This window comes from Lampetra fluviatilis, chromosome 7, assembly GCF_964198595.1.
Source record: "Lampetra fluviatilis chromosome 7, kcLamFluv1.1, whole genome shotgun sequence".
NCBI lineage: Eukaryota > Metazoa > Chordata > Hyperoartia > Petromyzontiformes > Petromyzontidae > Lampetra > Lampetra fluviatilis.
Window position 1 is genome coordinate 1966209 of NC_136281.1, and position 19008 is coordinate 1985216.

General features: G+C 45.4%; 3 protein-coding genes across 5 annotated transcripts in view; 1 reads left to right on the plus strand and 2 right to left on the minus strand.

Moving 5' to 3' along the window:
* The window catches only part of TRIP11 (thyroid hormone receptor interactor 11), a 30932-nt gene extending 29833 nt beyond the window's left edge, over nt 1-1099 (minus strand). The window contains exon 1 of the mRNA XM_078858123.1: nt 425-1099. Within this exon, the coding sequence (XP_078714249.1) occupies nt 425-566 (142 nt within the window). The 5' untranslated portion in view covers nt 567-1099. The remainder of the gene's footprint in view (nt 1-424) is intronic.
* Nucleotides 1100-1936: 837 nt separating this feature from the next.
* On the plus strand, nt 1937-9483 carry LOC144933403 (presenilin-1-like). Of its 3 annotated transcripts, none has more exons than XM_078858124.1 (11): nt 1937-2045; nt 2674-2875; nt 4085-4326; nt 5240-5381; nt 5474-5541; nt 5693-5913; nt 6030-6128; nt 6349-6441; nt 6819-6977; nt 7194-7315; nt 7809-9483. In XM_078858124.1, exons 1-11 carry the CDS (start codon nt 1945-1947, stop codon nt 7962-7964), a joined length of 1605 nt encoding a protein of 534 aa, XP_078714250.1. In that variant the 5' UTR covers nt 1937-1944; the 3' UTR covers nt 7965-9483. The 3 variants fall into 3 exon arrangements, with proteins under 3 accessions (XP_078714250.1, XP_078714251.1, XP_078714252.1); XM_078858125.1 differs by having other exon boundaries at nt 2677-2875; XM_078858126.1 differs by lacking the exon at nt 1937-2045 and adding an exon at nt 2172-2265.
* A 72-nt stretch (nt 9484-9555) lies between these two features.
* LOC144933404 (opsin-3-like) lies at nt 9556-18244 on the minus strand. Its single transcript, XM_078858127.1, has 4 exons — nt 17799-18244; nt 14275-14594; nt 11061-11339; nt 9556-10402 (listed from the first exon to the last, which is right to left on the minus strand). Exons 1-4 carry the CDS (start codon nt 18136-18138, stop codon nt 10136-10138), a joined length of 1206 nt encoding a protein of 401 aa, XP_078714253.1. The 5' UTR covers nt 18139-18244; the 3' UTR covers nt 9556-10135.
* Between the last annotated feature and the right edge of the window lie 764 nt (nt 18245-19008).

The window sequence follows — 19008 nt, forward strand, 5'->3', positions numbered from 1 at the left end:
CCAAGCTTACATTTAGTGTTTAAAAATCAGCAGGAATATAATTACATTATTTATGTTTACTTATTTACTTTCTTACCTTTTCAATATTGCACTTTTCACTCCTATCGGGGTTTTTTTAAATTGTTTGTTGCTGTACCTCGCGGACCCACCCTTCCTGGACGCCTGTTAAAAAGCGCTTCATAAATAAGCGAATTGGATTCCTCCAGGATAAAGCAATATTCCGATTCTGAAAGATGTAGAAGTCACGATGCCTCCCCATCATTACAACCCTTACTTCCCCTCGTTTTAAACTCACGCCGTAAGACGACAACACTCGCATTAAACGCCGGTTTCATTTCAATTCCTCGTGCACCTTCACGGCCGGACGTGACATTTGCATCAACTTTAAACCCCGACCCCTCGTTGTGTGGATGGTGAATCTCACCGCCACGTTCCTCCGTGCCCTCCGTGAGCAGGTCCTTGGTGAGGCTGGAGATCTGTCCGCTCAGCGAGGACAGGCTGCCTCCCACCTGGCCCAGCGACTGGCCCAGGCCACCGCCCAGACTCCCGAGGCCCAGCCACGACATCGCCCACCACTACCACCGCCACCACTAGTCCGACGTTCGAGGCGAGGCTCCTCAGACGCGAGACTCACGACGAGTGGCTGACGTGGCCATGGCCACGCACCGCGGCTGCTGCTGCTGCTGCTGCCGGCGGCTCCGACCGCGGAGACGACTCGGGTCCACCACGGGCCTCAGCTGCACAACCCCCTCGGGGCTCCACTCCGAATGGCTCCACTGTGAGTCACCCGCTCCGCTCACAGTCCCGGATTCACTCCAAATCAAATAGTTCCACCCTTGAGTCAACTCCGAATGGCTCCGCTCCGAGTCCCGGCTCCACTCCCAATGGCTTCACTGTGAGTCCCGGCTCCAGTCTAAATCAAAGGCTCCACCCTCAGCCCTGGTTCCAGTCTTGTCTCTAAGGCTCCACTCTTGTCTCTGGTCTCTAAGGCTCCACTGCGAGAGACGCCGACGCCGCCGCTCCATCTCGCAATGCCAACTCGACGGGCGCCATCTTCAGGGGTCAGAGGGCGCGGGCCGTCATCGAGCCACGTCACGCGTCGCTGTGATGTGGCGATGGCGCTCTTGTGTGATGTGGGAAATGTAGCAGGTGCTGTTTATGTGGTGTGGGAAATGTAGAGTGTAATGTTTATGTGATGTGGGAAATGTGGAGTGTGATGTTTATGTGGTGTGGAAAATATGGAGTGTGATATTTATGTGGTGTGGGAAATGTGGAGTGTGATGTTTATGTGATGTGCGAAATATAAAGTGCGATGTTTATGTGATATGGGAAATGTAGAGTGTGATGTTTATGTGATGTGGGAAATGTAGTGTGATTTCGATTTAAAGCTTTCGTGACTGCAGGGATTCATTTTCTTGGTTCTTTCGGTAAAGTAACGTAGAAGGGAAATAATAAAATAATGAAAATAAAACATAATAAAATACAATTCTCACTGTGAGAAAACATAATAAAATACAATTCTCACTGTGAGAATTGTATTTTATGATGTTTTATTTTTATTATTTTATTATTTTCCTTCTACGTGACTTTACCGAAAGAACCAAGAAGGTACAGTGTGCTGTTTATATGATGTGGGAAATGTAGAGTGTGATGTTTATGTGATGTGGGAAATGTACAGTGTGGTGTTTATGTGGTGTGGGAAATGTGGCGTATGATGTTTATGTGATGTGGGAAATGTGGAGTGTAATGTTTATGTGATATGGGAAATGTACAGTGTGATGTTTATGTGATATGGGAAATGTACAGTGTGATGTTTATGTGATATGGGAAATGTTAAGCGTGATGTTTATACGATGTAGGAAATGTGAAGCGTGCTGTTTTTACGATGTGGGAAATGTAGAGAGCGATGTCTATCTAATGTGGGAAATGCGAAGCGTGCTGTTTATGCGATGTGGGAAATGTGGACCGTCGTGCTTAAGTGGGGTGGGAAATATAAACGCTTGTGGTGGTGGTTGTTGCTCGGAGGAGGCCCCAGGAGCTGCGAGGTAGGAGAGGCGGCGGAGCGGAGCCGGGAGACTTACAGCAGCAGCAGCCAGGGCTTGCTGCTGCTACTGTTGTTGTTGGTGGTGTTGTTGTTGTTGCCGGTTGTGTGACTGCTTTACTTCGTGCGGGGCTCCGCTCGTCTGCGGTGGAGTTTCCCGTCGAGTGTCGGGGCTGGGCGCGGCTTCCTGGTGTGGGCCCCGGCCTCAACTCGCAGCATTCGCAGTAATAATGTCGTCGTCTTCGTCTGCCGCAGTGACACTTCTAGTCCTTTAAAGGTCCCCCCTTGAGAGTGAATTGAAGGCTGTGGTTACGCCGAGTGTGAATGACGTGAGCTTAACGCTTCGGCCTGTGCGCGCCGTGCCGCGTTTGGGCCGCATCGGTCAGCACCGCGGGGAGACCGAAGACGGCTGGGGGGGACGACGACGACGATGTTGCTGTTGTTGATGATGTTGTCGATGTTGTTGACCACCCCACAGCTCGGTGCGCCGTGCCAGTCCTTTGAGACCGCACGGCTCGAGCCATAACCCTCTCCCCGAAGAGGAGGAGGAGGCCCTTTGTGTTCACCAGAGGGGCCCGGTGCGTCGTGTGGGACAACGACGCGCAGCGATTCGTGATTTGTGGTTTGTGCAGCAGCAACAGCAGCTACGGAGCCGGCAAAGTTCGGCAGTGGATGAGCGTTTTTGAGGCGAGAGGAGGAGGAGGAGGCTGCGGCGAAGAGAACTTCCTCATGGAGGCCGTGGTTTCCAGCGAGCGCCGAGCGCGCTCCGTGTCCGAGGCGGCGGCGGCGGGCGCACAGGAAGGCGTCGGCATCGCTGCGGCGCAGGATGGCCTGGTGAGCCCACGGCTCTCTCGCTCTCTCGCTCACGCTTTGTGAACACGCTTTGTCCTTAAGAATGGGGTTATGCCCACTTTATGGCGATCAAACGGGAGGTTTAATGATGTTCAAACGCCAAATAGAAACCTTTTGCAAGGAATCAAGCACTACATTAACCACGAACTGGCTTCCTCTTGAGACGAGGCTCAAAAGAAAGCTGTCTCGGGTGTGGACCAATCAGTTTCAAAGACAATGCATATATTTCATGGGACCTCCTTTGCCAGTACCAAAATATACTAATAGGGTTTTTTCCCTTTTCTCTGGCAACAAAACTGACACCTTTTATCAGAGTATTGTTTTTGTTTGCATTTGACTGCAAGTCAATGTAAACATGATTCCTTGCAAAAGGTGTCAGTTTTGTTGCCAGAAAAAAGGGGGAAACCCCTATTAGTATAATGCATATATTATCAGTGTTTTTTTGTTTGCATTCTGACCACAAGCATTGTGGTTAATTACAGACTTGATTCCTTGTAAAAGGTTTCAGTTTGGTGTTTTAACATCTTAACACCTGTTTGTTGCCGGAAAAAAGGGGAAAACCTATTCTCATGATATGATAATATATGGCGTTGTCTTTGAAACTGATGGGCCGGCACCAGAGACAGCCTTGTCCTTTATGGCCTAGTGACATCGGTGTCAGACACGAGAACAACGACAAAAGGTGAACGGTGCAAAGACGATGCACGTATCAGAGCATTTATAACTCCGGGTAAGAGTGGGGTAATAACTTCTTATTTTTCATACTTTTGATACTGGCAAAAAGGCCCAATGATATATTTGGTCTTGCATGTAACACGCGGAACCCCCGAAACGTGAATATTGTTGGACATTCTGATTTGTTGTTAGCTGTCTCCTCCACACTGTGAAAAAACATCACATGCCAGCTAGTCCCCAGTTTAGCACCACGTATGTTCAACTTCTTTCGCACCGTACGTAGTGACCAACCCTGCTAATCGGATGGGTAATGACTGCAGCATTCAATTGAGCATTCCAGAATTGGATTGTACTTTTCATTAGTGTCATTGGGGTTTTTCATTGTTTGTTCTATTGCTTATATACAATGATTTAATTGCCATTATTTCTTAAAAGTAGGAATCCATGAAAACGAAACTCATTCAACAATGCAGAACATTGGCCGCAATGTGAATGTGTTGCGTCGCTTGTGTTCAGCCACAGGTCACCACCAGCACGACCAGGCAGAGAGGAGAGCGCAGGGAGGATGGGGACGGCAGTGGGCGCGAACGGTCGCACAGCGAGCCCCACACGGACGAGGAGAGCGAGGAGGAAGAGCTCTCCCTGAAGTATGGCGCCAAGCACGTCATCATGCTCTTCGTACCAGTCACGCTGTGCATGCTGGTTGTCGTCGCAACCATCAAGTCTGTCACCTTCTACACGGAAAAAAACGGCCAACTGTAAGTGCACTTCACGTTAAGGCTCGCTGAATGGTTACGATAGTTGTAGAATTTAAAGATGCCACCTTCATCTCGAACAGGGATCGGCAGCCTGCCTCCGGAGCTGCATGTGTATCTTTAAGGACTCCTCCGTGACGTGATTCAGCCCTTGAAATATTGAGTTTATTACCGAATTCTCCAAAAATTGTTCTTGTTCTGTTGGTTGCCTACCCCTGGTCTAGAGACCATCTGAGAAAAAAAAGTCGTGCAGTTATTTACAAACAATGTCATTGGCTTCTTAGTGCTAGCCAGAATTGTGAAAGATTACTTAAAATGTAATGTTTTGTGTAAAACATAGTTCAATGTGTTGGTGTGAGAAAAACACTTTCTCCATGTGGTTTCCAGCCACTTCAGTCGGCTCACATGAACTGCTTTCTAAAGCAAGTGTTGAAGAAAACAGATTGAAAAAGTCATGGCTAATCAAGTAGTAGAGATTCACGTGTAGCCATTGGATATAGCTGGCGTGTCACTGGCCCTGGGAGGTTGGAGGAACCACAGTGACGTTACTTGGGGTTGTTCTTTTGCTATTTTCTATGCAATTCTAAACAATGCCCTACTCGGAGCTATTTTGCTTAGGGTGTCGACATTCGATAGGGAAATACTTTTACCTGCTCGCCTAATGAGGATACTATAACCAGCATCACTTGGGCGTAAATTATGACAAGTTAACAGTGGCATGGCTTTGCAAATTGTCTGGCATCGTTTAACACGAGTTGTAATTCTGCATGAGTGAAAGATCTACAGGAAAGTAATGTACTCCTAGAAATGCATTACCTTTTAGTTTTTTTCATGGGAAAAAGTCTGGAGTGATCATGGTTTTAAGTTGGTTTCTTAAGAGTTGAAAAATAACCACTACTGTTGTTCCCATAACCAGCATCTACACACCATTCACCGAGGACACAGACACTGTGGGACAGCGAGTGCTTAACTCCATTCTCAACACCATCATTCTCATCAGCGTCATTGTGGTTTTGACCATCTTCTTGGTGCTACTGTACAAGTACCGCTGCTACAAGGTGACCAATATACCCACCACTCAACACAAACACATTGCAGCAAATACTGCAGTTTCCATGCATTCTAATCCTAATAATCTTTCTTTCCACAGTTCATCCATGGCTGGCTGATTATGTCATCTTTAATGTTGCTGTTTCTCTTCACCTACCTTTATCTGGGGTAAGTAGAGAAGGGCAGTTGATGGAATTTGTGGAAAAATTGTGTAATTGTAAGTTATTTATATGGTCAAAGTACAGAATGTTGTTATACTAATCAAATACCAGAAAGTGCCATTTCTATTATTTGTTACTTAATTGTGCGCTGTTTTCAGAGAGGTATTCAAGACTTACAATGTGGCCATGGACTACCCAACGCTCATTCTCATCATGTGGAACTTTGGAGTTGTCGGCATGATATGCATCCACTGGAAGGGCCCACTGCTGCTGCAGCAAGCCTACCTCATCATGATCAGCGCTCTCATGGCCCTGGTCTTCATCAAGTACCTCCCCGAGTGGTCTGCGTGGGTCATCCTTGGAGCCATATCTATCTATGGTACAATAACGCAGCATAATGCCTGGGGTTTCTGTAAATGTGGCATACCAATAATAATTCGCTGCAAGCTGTTTGTGTTGTACTGACCGTGACTTTGGGATATTTCATCTTTTTAGATCTGATAGCTGTGCTGAGTCCAAAGGGCCCGTTGAGGATGCTTGTAGAGACTGCTCAGGAGCGGAATGAGCCTATCTTTCCTGCACTCATCTATTCCTGTAAGTAGGCGATTCTCATTTTAATTTCACATGTACCCTTTAAAAATGACATGCTTAATGTAGCCTCTGCACTTTGTGTATGATGAAATGTAAAATAATAAAATGATCGATACGTATATTTGCGTGTAGAATTGTGTGCATGTGTACATTTATCAGTTATATTTTGCATGTTTTGTGTGTATTTTTTTGTCTGGGTGTGTACTGTCGATTAATTTTACAGCAACCATGGTATGGATGGTGGGCATGGCCGACACAAACTCCACGGAGCAGCAGAGTACGAGGCCTTCCCCTGAGCCAAACAATGATGCACAAGGTGCCATATACCTCACCATTGTCTCCTCAATATACAATGGTTCAGTTGCAGAAACTGGTAACCTAAGGTGGAATATTTTTAGTGGTACTGACAACGTGGCCAGCAAAATGCTTTAATATGTAATAAAATAATCCATCAATGGTAATAGACATAGAGTTTTACTAACTCGTGTGATTATTGGAAAGTGATAAATCTGACGTGGGTTCATAGACTATAAAATGGAAGCCTCTACATGAATTAAGCAAAATGTTCATGACAATTGAGTTATTATCCGATAATGACTTTGGGTAATGTATTACAGGCCGTTAAAATATTTATAATGTTTTCTGATTTAATTTTTAAAAATGGGATAATTTGTGAATTTGGTGAAATTTCAGTACCAAATGGCGGCCAAGGTGACTTCACGGGTAATTTCTTGGGGGACCCGCAGCCAAGTGAACCCGATGTGCCTCGAACCACTCATGAGGCTCGAGAACTGGCGCGGGAACGAGCACGCGCTAACCCCCCCATGCCACCGGAAGAGTCGGAGGAGGAGCGTGAGTGACTTGCGACGCAGCAACCACACTCGGTTTTCTCACAGCATCGGGGGGCATGGAACCCACTACGGCACAAACACCATCGTTCGTTTGATCGCTCGAAAATCATTGCGGTGAAAGTGCAAACGTCATTCTCTAAAAAGTACAAATCTTGGTTTATGAAGATGTATGTAAAATGGAATGATTAATGGTAAACTTGTGTGTCTGAGAGTTCAGGAGGAGGTATAAAGCTTGGCCTGGGAGATTTCATCTTCTACAGTGTGTTGGTGGGAAAGGCCTCGGCAGCTGCCAGTGGAGACTGGAACACCACCCTTGCCTGCTTCGTGGCCATCCTTATCGTAAGCAGCCACGCTCCAACACGTTTAGTCCCAAGTACACTACTTCTCTGAATTTCTCCTGCATTGGCATCCAACTGCTGTTTTTTTTTATTAACTAGCTCTGTCTGTCGTTGTTGTTGTTGTATCATCAAATCTTGTAACTCAATTTTAACCCACTTCCCAATGTGGTATCGACTGCAAACTTGGTATATGTATGTCATACTGATGGCAATACTATATTCTATCATTAAAAAAATAAACATATATTTTAAAACAATCTTATTTATATGTTATGTTTCGGCTTTGGTCTAATTGTCCACGCTCAACTAACGTTGGCTGTAAATCACCACGGCCTCTTACATTATGGCAAGCTTCGGGGCCACCTGGAGTCGTGGAGTTCTGTCATTACTAGTACGGTACATTTAATTAAAGCGTGTTTTAAAAAAAGTATTTTTAAATATTACTTATTTTAAAAACTGATGTACATTTTTTTTTAAACCCCCTCCCCTTCCAGGGCCTTTGCCTGACCCTGCTGCTGCTGGCAATATTCAAGAAGGCATTACCAGCACTTCCCATCTCCATTACATTTGGATTGATCTTTTACTTTGCTACTGACAACTTGGTGCGGCCTTTCATGGACAGCCTCGCTTTTCATCAGTATTATATTTAGTTGTGCTCTTTCCCAGCGTCGCATTGTACAGTCGTTGGTCCATCTTCCACAGTGTAACCCTCAATCTGTACAGATTTCTATAAGTTAGATGTTTGTGTTTATTGACCTGAATAAATGTGGGTGTACAACAGTATTGCTACTGTTTCCTTTGCATCGCACCCGTAAAAAAAGCTTTTTTTCTCAGAGATTAAAGCAAGCACAAGTGCTGGAATTATACTCTGCAAATCTCAGTTTTACTGCACAGTGGAATACATAAATAATATCAGGAATTTAGTTTAACACGTAGGCTCTTATGGATCATGAATTTAATTGATAATGAGCCTTATTAGAAGCTTGTATATTTAAAGCAAGCAGATTTGAGCTGGGCACGGTGGCACTTGCCAATAATTCTGTGCTTTGGATGCAAGAGTTGATGGATTGTGTCGATTTGTGCAACCCTCAACTGCACTTCACTTGTGAGATGGACAGGAGATTTAAGTACATCAAGTAGCTTTCTGACCCACCTGTGGAACCTTTGAGTATTTTCATTTTGCACGCTGAATACGTTTTTTTTCTGCAGATATACGGGTTTCAGCTTACATGCAGAACATTCCTCAAAGTAATTTGTCAAACATGCAAATGCAGCATCCTGAAAATGTCTCGATAGGCAGCCATTCCCGGATTAATAAATGATGTTATCGTCATTAAATAGTGGCTGTGTACCACACTGCTGCTGTAGAGACCACGTTTTGCCAGTTTTGAGCACATACTCAAGTTGATGTTTGACAAATGCATTCTGTAGCACACAGGACAGCTTCTACAGACGTGCATTGTATTAATGCTGCATAAGAAAAACTGGGCAAGACACTTAGGCAACAGTGTTGAATACATTTTGCCGCTTCACAGTTTGGGTGTTTAAATACAGCACAATTCTTATGAAGCTGCAACAAATGGGTTTCTGGAGTAGCCTTAGAAATGGTTGCTAACACATTAACATTAATCATTTATTGCTATATGAAATATTAAAAATGTATGTCATGTTCAATGTGATTAAACACTGCTATGTAATAATGTTAGTGTGAGCTGCTGTTTATATAACTACTATAATGAAATACTGTATATAATCATACTTATTTTTAATACAACATTTGGAATACTTTAGCACAGTCGTTCTTAACCTGGGGTGCACACACTCCCTGGGGGTGCGAGACATGCCAGATTTTATTTAGAAGGTAAATCATCTAAACACACATTAAGTATGGGCACGTAAGTACAACTACTTTGCGTCATCAACCGTCGATGTATTAACAGGTACAAGGCTGCAGTAAAGGTTAAGAACCACTGCTTTAGCAGTTTAGATTGTAATTTCTATGGGTTATTAACACTTTACATCAAACTATACATTTTGAAGTAATTTTAAAATAGATTTCCTCGATCAAAAACCAAGCAACACATCACCACACGTCTTCATTACATACTTGCAGACGGGTAATTACAATTCCGTGTGTAAACACTCAATAAATATTCATTGCTCTTGTCATGCCACTGAGTAGATACGATTTTCTTAACTCGGGGCGTATCTGCTGAATGAACGCATTCAGAAAGATCACGTTTCTGGTAGTCAGTGATGTGATGGGTACATTGCAAACAATGACGAGCTGCTTGAGTGTAGCTGCTCACACTTGGGGGTGACATTGGTGTCCGGTACTTGCCTGTGATAACTCATTTGTTGGGAAAGCGCAACAAATGATCTCGTCAAGAGAGCTGCCACAAGGGTTTGGTGGATGTTCAGGGACTCCTACTTGTGAAGATTCGATTGACGAACTTTCAGAGATTCGAAAAAACCTGACCGTATGTCGAGTTGAATATTCGAACCGAGGGTCGTACATGTAACTGCCACGCATTAGATGGTGGTGGTGGCATCTACAGGAGATTATACAACTTTTAAATCAATTCCCTGTGTTTAGTGTACATCCCGTACAACATTTTGGGAATCTACAGGTGTAAACTTGGACTTACGAACAGACCTGTGGAACCTAATTCCTAAGTAGAGGAGCCCCTGTATGTTGAACTTCGTTCCCACCGTACGTCGCCGACCGCATTAAACCGAACAACGTACTAAAGAAATAGGTTTTCAAACAAAATACTAAATTCGTTTAAAAAAATGTGTTTCAAGAAAACTGCAGGTCTATCTAGGTGAGCAGCACACTTCCGCTGGAGGTGCTTGTGCAAGGAGCCACGTGAATGATGCGAGTGGCTGCTACTTTGTGTGTCTCTGCCTTGGTCTCGCCGACGGCTGCCTCCTTGTTGTGTGGTGGAGTGGCCTTGCTGGGCGAGGGGACGGTGTCCCCCAGCTCCATGGTGTGCGTCACTTGGCCAGTGGGTGGTGACCCCATTGCTTCCCCCACTGGCCACGCTCTCCAACGAGCCACGAGCAGCCCCCACGCACATCGGCGGAACTGCGGGCGGGGGGGGGCACGCACGCGGACAACGCACACAATTCAAAGATTGCGGTCCATGGCATTGGCCATGGATTATTGTGAGATCGTCCATAAATGACGTCACGCACCTGGGGGGGAGGGGGGGGTCAGACATTTGTGATGTGGCGGGGTGTGAGAAATGTGACGTCACATCAAAATGCGCAACTTCAAATAAACAAAGACAACACGTTCTACTTAATTAAATATACTTTTAATAAATGTTTTCTCCTACAATATCAGAGTGCAGCGCCACATTAAATAAAATGCGCACTACATTCAATAGTTTCAAGCGATTTGAAGCATGTTTTATTTTTAATGGAAATATGGTTGGGGGGGGGGCAGAGCTTTGTGGCGTCATATTTGAGGGGGGTCTAACTTTGTGTGACGCCGTGTGACGAGGGGGGGTCAAAAATCTTCCAAAATCGCGTGACGTCATTTATGGACGGCCTTATGCATCTTTACACCCCTTACTCTTCCAAGGGTCGTTTGTGTTCGTCAAAATTAATTCATTTGAACATTCATTAGTTCCTGACATCGCACGGCGGGAACAAACATTTGGGTCAGCAGCAACCTTGACTCGTGTTTGGGAATACGTCACCAGCCTATAATACTTCTATAAACACACGGAATAAGTCACCTGTTTATTCGTGAAAATATACAGCAGAGGGTGGTATGCTGCTGTAGTCCGGGTGAGCAACATTGGCACGGCAGAGATGACGGGAGTGAAGGATGACGACGACGACGATGCCGACGCCACGTGGTAGTCTCTCTGGACATCCATGAGCGCCATCAGCGCGTGCGGCGTGCGTGCCGTGAAGCAGAGTAGCAGCACGAGCACCCACGCCCGTGCCGCCTGCTGCTCGTAGCAGGCGAGGGCAGCAGCGCGCCGCGTGTGCGCTGCGTACCGAGTGCGAAGCTGGGGCAGCGTGGGGCCACGGCGAGCAAACGAAGACACAAAACAACATTCAACGCATTTGATAATTGTTTTTTTACCCTTTTATCTGGCAACAAAACTGACACCTTTTTTACAAGGAGTCATGTTTGCATAGACCACAATTCCTGCAGTCGTAATGCAAACAAAAAACATAACTCTGATAATGTATGCACTTTCCTTGAAGTTGATTGATCCACACCCGAGACAGCTTTCCTTAGAGCCTAGTCTCACATGGTGTTGGACCAGATGACGCCAAAAGGCGCACAACTCAAAGAAAATGCACCATCAGAGTATGAGAGCTCGGGGTAAGCATTTACACCATTGGAACCTCATTTGCCAGTAGAAAAATATGATAATTGATTTTTTACCCTTTTATCTGGCAACAAAACTGACACCTTTTTACAAGGAGTCATGTTTGCATTGACCACAATACCTGCAGTCGTAATGCAAACAAAAAACATAACTCTGATATCTTAATTTTGGAGCTTTCGTGACTGCAGGAATTATTCTTTGGTTCTTTCGGTAAAGTCACGTATAAAGATAAAATAATAAATTAAATAATAGCATACGACGTTTCGATCGCAACACAAGCAATCATCAGGTATAATGAAATAGCGACATAAAATCTAACCAGAAAACTATAGACAGACATATAAGCAGACAGATATCACCAAGATACATAGCGAGAGCAACACAGGTAACAGAGAGGGGTGATCGTCTCTGTGGGGTGGCCTTAAATAGACAGAGGGGGGCGGAGGCAGCGAGAAGGAGGGGTTAGGGACAAAATCTACATGTCAATGAGTATGAGGAGACGCGTAGAGAAGTACGCAGGCTTAGAGGGAGAAAGAAACACACTAAAATTAAATAACCTAGCAAAGTATCGAAATGTTATGTAAAACGACACAGAGAGTCGGTCAACACACAATTAACGCATAGCCTGGTCGATTACGTATTTCAAAGATTGCTAAGTTAGAATTTAAGTGTGAAAATTCCAAAGAAAGACAAAAGATAAAAACAAGAGGAATGGAGACACACAGACAGAGCAGAACCTAAGAACGACAAAAAACGAGTGTAGACAGAAAAAAGTACACTAAATATACAGGCAGAGAGAGAGAGAACAAAAAACCCAGAGAGAGAAAAAAGGTAAACTTGGAAATTCCCCGTAGAAGTGGTTCAATCTTAATTTTGGAGCTTTCGTCTTTCTTTGGAATTTTCACACTTAAATTCTAACTTAGCAATCTTTGAAATACGTAATCGACCAGGCTATGCGTTAATTGTGTGTTGCCCGACTCTCTGTGTCGTTTTACATAACATTTCGATACTTTGCTAGGTTATTTAATTTTAGTGTGTTTCTTTCTCCCTCTAAGCCTGCGTACTTCTCTACGCGTCTCCTCGTACTCATTGACATGTACATTTTGTCCCTAACCCCTCCCTCTCGCTGCCTCCGCCCCCCTCTGTCTATTTAAGGCCACCCCACAGAGACGATCACCCCTCTCTGTACCTGTGTTGCTCGCTCTATGTATCTTGGTGATATCTGTCTGCTTATATGTCTGTCTATAGATTTCTGGTTAGATTTTATGTCGCTATTTCATTATACCTGATGATGATTGCTTGTGTTGCGATCGAAACGTCGTATGCTATTATTTAATTTATTATTTTATCTTTATACGTGACTTTACCGAAAGAACCAAAGAATAACTCTGATAATGCATGCACTGTCCTTGAAGTTGATTGGTCCACACCCGAGACAGCTTTCCTTAGAGCCTAGTCAGTTTCATTGCCAGATAAAAGGGTAAAAAAACAATTATCATATTTCTCTATTGGCAAATGAGGTTCCAATGATTCAACGCATTTGTCAATGACACTGTTCTCGTGTTCCGGCAGTCCTCCTGCCTGCTTCAGCAGTTGTTTCCTGCTGTGGTTGTCCCCACCTGAGGACGGACGCTTGTGTTGCGCCCGAAACGTCGTGATTTAATTTATTTAGTTTTATACCTACGTGACTTTACCGAAAGAACCAAAGAGTATAGACTGTGGCCCCTTTAAGATGCGTCTGTGGGCGGGGGGGACTTACCTATCTTCGTATTCCTCCAGGATAAATGAAGGTTCTGATATATGTGTAATAAGCGACGCTTGGGGACAATGGGTCTTTACATTTACGAGCGAAACAGACTTCACAATTCTGGTAAGTCGAAGCTGCTTGTAATCACCAGCGAAACGTCGTGAACTCAAATTGCAAATGTGGGTTTACTCTCCAACACTCCGGTGTGCTGAAGCAGTAACTCATTTGCACGTCTTGTTGACGTAACAAACCTTACTAATTGGCTGTGTCGGGTGGTGGTGGGTTCAAGACACATTTATATTTACGCGATCTAACCCAAAACAAAAACCCTTTATTATGGATAATATTGGTTGCGAAAGGCCTACCTGTTAAACAGCTGTTGTTTCCACACAGCACATTATAAATAGAGAGTCCGGAGAGAGATAATCGAGTGGCTCACCAGAGTTTGGATATTGACAAGTGCCACGTGGATCCAATATCAAAGCCCGCATCAGGTGGCACAAGCGGAGCCGCTCCCAGAAAAATAAAAACACCCGATCAGGATCTCGTGATATCGGTGACAGATCGTGATCCTCCTAATGGAGGCGAATGCTGTGTTGATTACACACCTGCTACGCGGAAAAACCATACCATGCTTTCAATGCATTTGCCTTGACACCCAATTGCTCCAGTGCGGAGGGGGAATTATTTTCCACGAGGATCAATAATTTGCGAGAAGCCTTTTTTGACATGTTCTCCAACCTATTCGTTTTCTGTCTCGGTAGACTCTTACACTAACTAGATGGACGTCAGCGCACCACGAATCCTTGAGCTACGCACGTGTACATCGGTGCGTTCAGATGCCATCACGTCTCTCACCGCGCGGATCGTGAGCACGATGCGCCCGTAGCAGAGCGCAGTGGCAGCCACGGGCAGAACCAGACACCCGAGGAAGAGCAGCAGCACAAAGGCGTTCGAGGCCACGTCCTGGGGTCTCCAGTCAAGGGAACAACCCAGGCCGTGCGATTCGGGCATGTAGTGACCCCATCCGAGCAGCGGGGCTGAAGACCAGGCCAGCGCGTAGAGCCACGCAGCGGCTGATGCACGGCGACCCCAAGACAGGTCGAGGTCCTGGGGTCGCGAGAGTCTGGAGCAGCGCTCGAAGGCGAGCAGCGCCAGGCTCCCCGCGGACACGGTGCCTGCAGTTTGCACAGACGGGCAGGATCTCTCTCTCTCTACATATACAGCTCTCTTTTTTATGGGTATGAATTAAGTAGCAACATTCAGCCGTCGTCCACTTTGGAAATACAGCAGCTGCTGGCTTCAGAGGACTTCAAATGCATGCCACGCGTGCCCTCGAAGAAGTCTCGAAGTGAACGCGCCTGGGATGATGTGTGCCACCTTTTGCTGCGATTCTCCCCACCCGCACTTGTTGATTACTGGGATTTGTTTTAGTTCGATTAAGACTGGGTTCACACACGATCCATAAATTACGACAACCAAACGTAAACCTCAAGTGAAGTCAGCGGTGTGTACCACGAACATGCCGAAAAGTTCACAAGACTGAACTTTACAGATTGGCAACGTGCATCGGCAGCCAATCGGGGCTGGGGTGACACAAAGGCGGATGAGGCAAGTTTTTGTTTGTTTTCAAACTTGCGGAATTCATTGAAAGATTGATAATAGAGAAGAGGAGGGAATTTCCACGGCGGTTCTAGATGACAGACAACCTCATATCTCAGGCACAAGGAAAGGGCCGTTACGGGAGTCAAACTCGGGATTCACTGGAAGTTTGTTGGAGGCAGTAGGAGATGTGGGAGGTCTAGTCCTTGTAAACTTAGAAAAGTGGATATATATTTTTTAAGAAGGCAAACATCTAAAACAGAGCTTCCATGTAATTGTAAATTGTAATTACAATTCGACAATAAATTCGTTGACAATTCTAAATTCTAAGCTTTAAATAAGCGTGGCCTTTATATCAAATTACAGGCAGTTCAAATGAAATCACCACCGTAAGTAAAGCACGCATCACTTAGCACGATGCAAAGCGGCAATTAAAATAATTCTGTTTTGAAGAACGGTAAGTTACTTACTCGCCTTTTGAAAATACTTTTTGAATCGAATAAGTCGAGTTAAACCTGTTCATGGAAACCCTGTGATTACAACGAGGATCACCAGGCGGACAAACAGATTTATGGATTTACTTTCCAACACACGTGTGTTGAACTAGTAACGAATTAGCACGTTCTGTTTACGTGACAAGTCTTACTAATTGGCTGTGTCCGGTGGTGGCGGATTTAACGACACATTTCTATTTACGCTACCTAACACAATAAAACCCTTGTATTATGGATGATATTGGTAGCGAAAGCTTACGTATTAAACCCAGTGAGCCTGATTTATGTAGATGGTTTTTTTTATCCAACACTTTTGTGGAATTCTGGCGTTCTTGCATCCATTCGGTAAAACTGATCCCGCCTGATTCACGTCTCCAATTTTGACACCATTCGTCACGCAGAACGAGCGTTCCAACGCACTACACACAAACACACACACGTGGAAAATACCCCACGGCCAAACAGTAGCCGGAAAAGTGTCGAGGAGAATCCGGGACGTGTGCCGACATCGGCACAAAGACAAAGATCCCCCCCCCCCCCGTGTAGCCTTCACAGACTTTTGGGGCAAGTGCTGTTAGCGAGCAGCACCTATGAAGGCCGGCAACTGTGGCACGCCAAGAGGGTGGGTGGCCAAAACCACGCCCGGCCGCCTTTGTCTCCCCAGTGGCCATGTTTTCACATTGCGCCAGGTACTCATTTTGGGCTGAGTCGACCTAGGGGAGGCACATGACCAGCTGAGATAATCGTCACTGGCGTTGGCCGTGAGCGGGAATCGAAGTTGGGTAGCCGGGTTCATAGCGCAGCGTAGCGCTAACCGCTGCGCCACCGCTCCTCACATCAGCACCCAGTCACTCGTGCTAATCTGCGTGCGTTTCTCTTTTTTACGCCGAGGGGCAGAATGTCGCACTCAGCTGAAGGCGGCTTAGTGCTATTTAAAACAATGATTATGTTTAATATAACGAAGTGCACGAGGATAACAATTTTAAGTGAAAATGATGATGAAAATAGTCGTGGTTTGAATGACGATGAATGAAGATGGTATAAGTTGCAGATGATGGTAATTAATGATTATGAATGATGATGATGATGAAGCTGCACCTTGAACTATTGATCATCTACCAACCCACATAAACTCTTACCCCTGAGTCTTAAATCTCCACCATCATTGTATAGTCTGCAACTTCATTTGTCCTCACATTGTCAACATCAGCGTGTGTGGTAACACCTTCATTCTGGAATTTGGGTTGAAGTTTAGTGACGAATAGGTACTGCAAAGTGTTTGTACAAATTCAGAAACAGAAAAAATATTCTTGGTTCTTTCGGTAACGTCACGTAGAACTGAAACAATAAAGAACCAAGAATATGAATCCCTCCAGTCACGAAAGCTTTAAATAAAAAAAAGTTACGGAATGGAGGTACCAAAGGTGAGCATCAATTTGCGCCGAGTGGCCCACCGTGGTGCCCGCACGAAGCACGCCTCTGTATCCACGATCAACAGGATCTCTTCACATGCGTAGAGCGTCTGCGATTGTCGGCTCTGTGAATAAACCCCTCGTCACTTGTGGTGACACTGCCGCAAAGGTGCCACGATTGAGTGGCTGCATTTCTCTGTTTGTATGCAGCGTCGGCTTGCACGAGGATTGCGAAATATGGATTCATACTTTTAGGTTTTTTCGGTAAAGTCACGTAGGTAAAAAAATAAAATTAATAAAAGTAATAATAAAAAAAATCACGACGTTTCGGAGGCAACACAAGCTTCCGTCATCAGTTGGAACCGTCACAGCACGATTGCTGTATCAAGTATCAAGTACTTGATACAGCAATCGTGATTCTGCGCTTTTATTTTTTTACCTACGTGACTTCACCGAAAAACCCTAAGAGTATGAATCCTTGCAGTCACGAAAGCTTCAAATCTAGAAATATGGATTCTACGATTTTACGCGGAATCGCCCAGCATTCCGCCTAAAGAATCTGGAATGTGAATGATGGCCAAGCAGCCCAAGATAGCGATGTTAATCAGGCCCACTATGTTCATCCATAGCCGCGCAAAAGGCTAAACATGACATCAAAACAAGAAGCCAGAAGCTGCCATGCTGGCACGTGTGCGCGCACACGGGAAAGTGCAGAATCAGGCCCTCTGCTGTGTTATCAGTCCGATTTATTTAGAACCAATTTTTTGCTTTAACTTTCTCCTTCCCCGCACATCTGATGAGCACGGTTGGCTCACGTGCGGTGGCGCGAAACAAGTTCAGCAAACGTGCATTATTGTCGTTCTGTTGTCATTACCGAAGAGGGTGAGCGAGAATCCATCCCAAAGACACATGGCCTGGCCCCGTGCGTCGTGCCCCGGGCCCCACAGCAGCAGCATGGCCGCGGTGGAGAGGCTGCCCAGCAGCTCGCTGGCACTCATGTTGGCCAGCAGCATGAACGAGGGGACGCGCAGGAACCTGCGCCGTGCGAACAGCAGCAGCACCAGCGCGTTTGCGCTCACGCCCACGCACACGCCGAGCCAAAGCACCACGGCGGCCACGACGTGGGCAGCTCCACTCAATCCCGCTTCCGACCCGGGGCCCAACGCGGCGGCGTCTCCCGTCGAGAGGGAGTTCCTCTGCGACTCCGGCTCCATTGCGCTCTCCCGATGCGTCGCCGGCTGTCAAGGTCCCCGTCGCCGCTTGTGCGCTTCCACAGCTGCGTTCAGTAAACCTTCTGTCCTTTAATCGGCTTATACTGCCATGTTCACCAACATGCAGCTGTTGCCATAACAACCACAAGGGATCCACCAACTATGATGGAAAGGGTCACACAATAAATGTAAGCTCCTTTACGGCAGCGCTTACAGGACCGGCTGGCTCTTTTCTCTCAGTTTTACCGCATGAAGTTGCTCAGTGGTGAGTGGATCTTAAACTATTAGGTTTATCTTTCCACAGATGTTTCCTTTCGGTGCTCAGGAACAATTTATAAACTATAAATATCGTTAAAAAAACAATAGGACGTGTCTCAAGTAATGTTATGTTTTAATTTTTTCGAAAGGGGCTCTCACTTGGTTTTAAAGCAGTTTTTTAATGACATGTGGAGTCATTACCAGAAAAATGCATTCTCCAGGTTTCCACTGTCTTAAGCTTGGAGGGTCAGCAATCCTATCTTCCATCATTGTTTGTTTCAGTTAGGTCGTGTAAAAATGTGTCAACCCCACCTCGACCCGATACAGCCTATTCATAAGTGTCACGCGAATAAAATGTGCCAAATATATGAACTGCTTCAGTCCCACCAGTGTGTTGGTGAGTAATCTTACAACACTGAAATGGGGACGTTTCGCTGGGGATTATATCCAGCATCCTCAGGTCAACTGGAGCTCAGATCTAACCAAACCTGAAAAAACTAAATTGAATATTGTAATTGTTCATGAACGCCTACGTATACATTCAGCTTCTATATTCGTTTGCAATTCAAAAATAAATTGTGATAAATAAGAGAAACAGCTAAAAGAAGCACTTTT

Excerpts from the sequence above, each read along its gene's own strand:
- LOC144933403 (XM_078858124.1), top strand. The coding sequence starts at position 1,945 with ATGCGATGTGGGAAATGTGGACCGTCGTGCTTAAGTGGGGTGGGAAAT. Across the intron at positions 5,382-5,473 it reads ACAAGTACCGCTGCTACAAG|TTCATCCATGGCTGGCTGAT; the intron begins GTGACCAATATA and ends TTCTTTCCACAG. Across the intron at positions 7,316-7,808 it reads GCTTCGTGGCCATCCTTATC|GGCCTTTGCCTGACCCTGCT; the intron begins GTAAGCAGCCAC and ends CTCCCCTTCCAG.
- LOC144933404 (XM_078858127.1), bottom strand. The coding sequence starts at position 18,138 with ATGGAGCCGGAGTCGCAGAGGAACTCCCTCTCGACGGGAGACGCCGCC. Across the intron at positions 11,340-14,274 it reads TCGTGCTCACGATCCGCGCG|CTTCGCACTCGGTACGCAGC; the intron begins GTGAGAGACGTG and ends ACGCTGCCCCAG. Across the intron at positions 10,403-11,060 it reads ATATTTTCACGAATAAACAG|TTCCGCCGATGTGCGTGGGG; the intron begins GTGACTTATTCC and ends CCCCGCCCGCAG.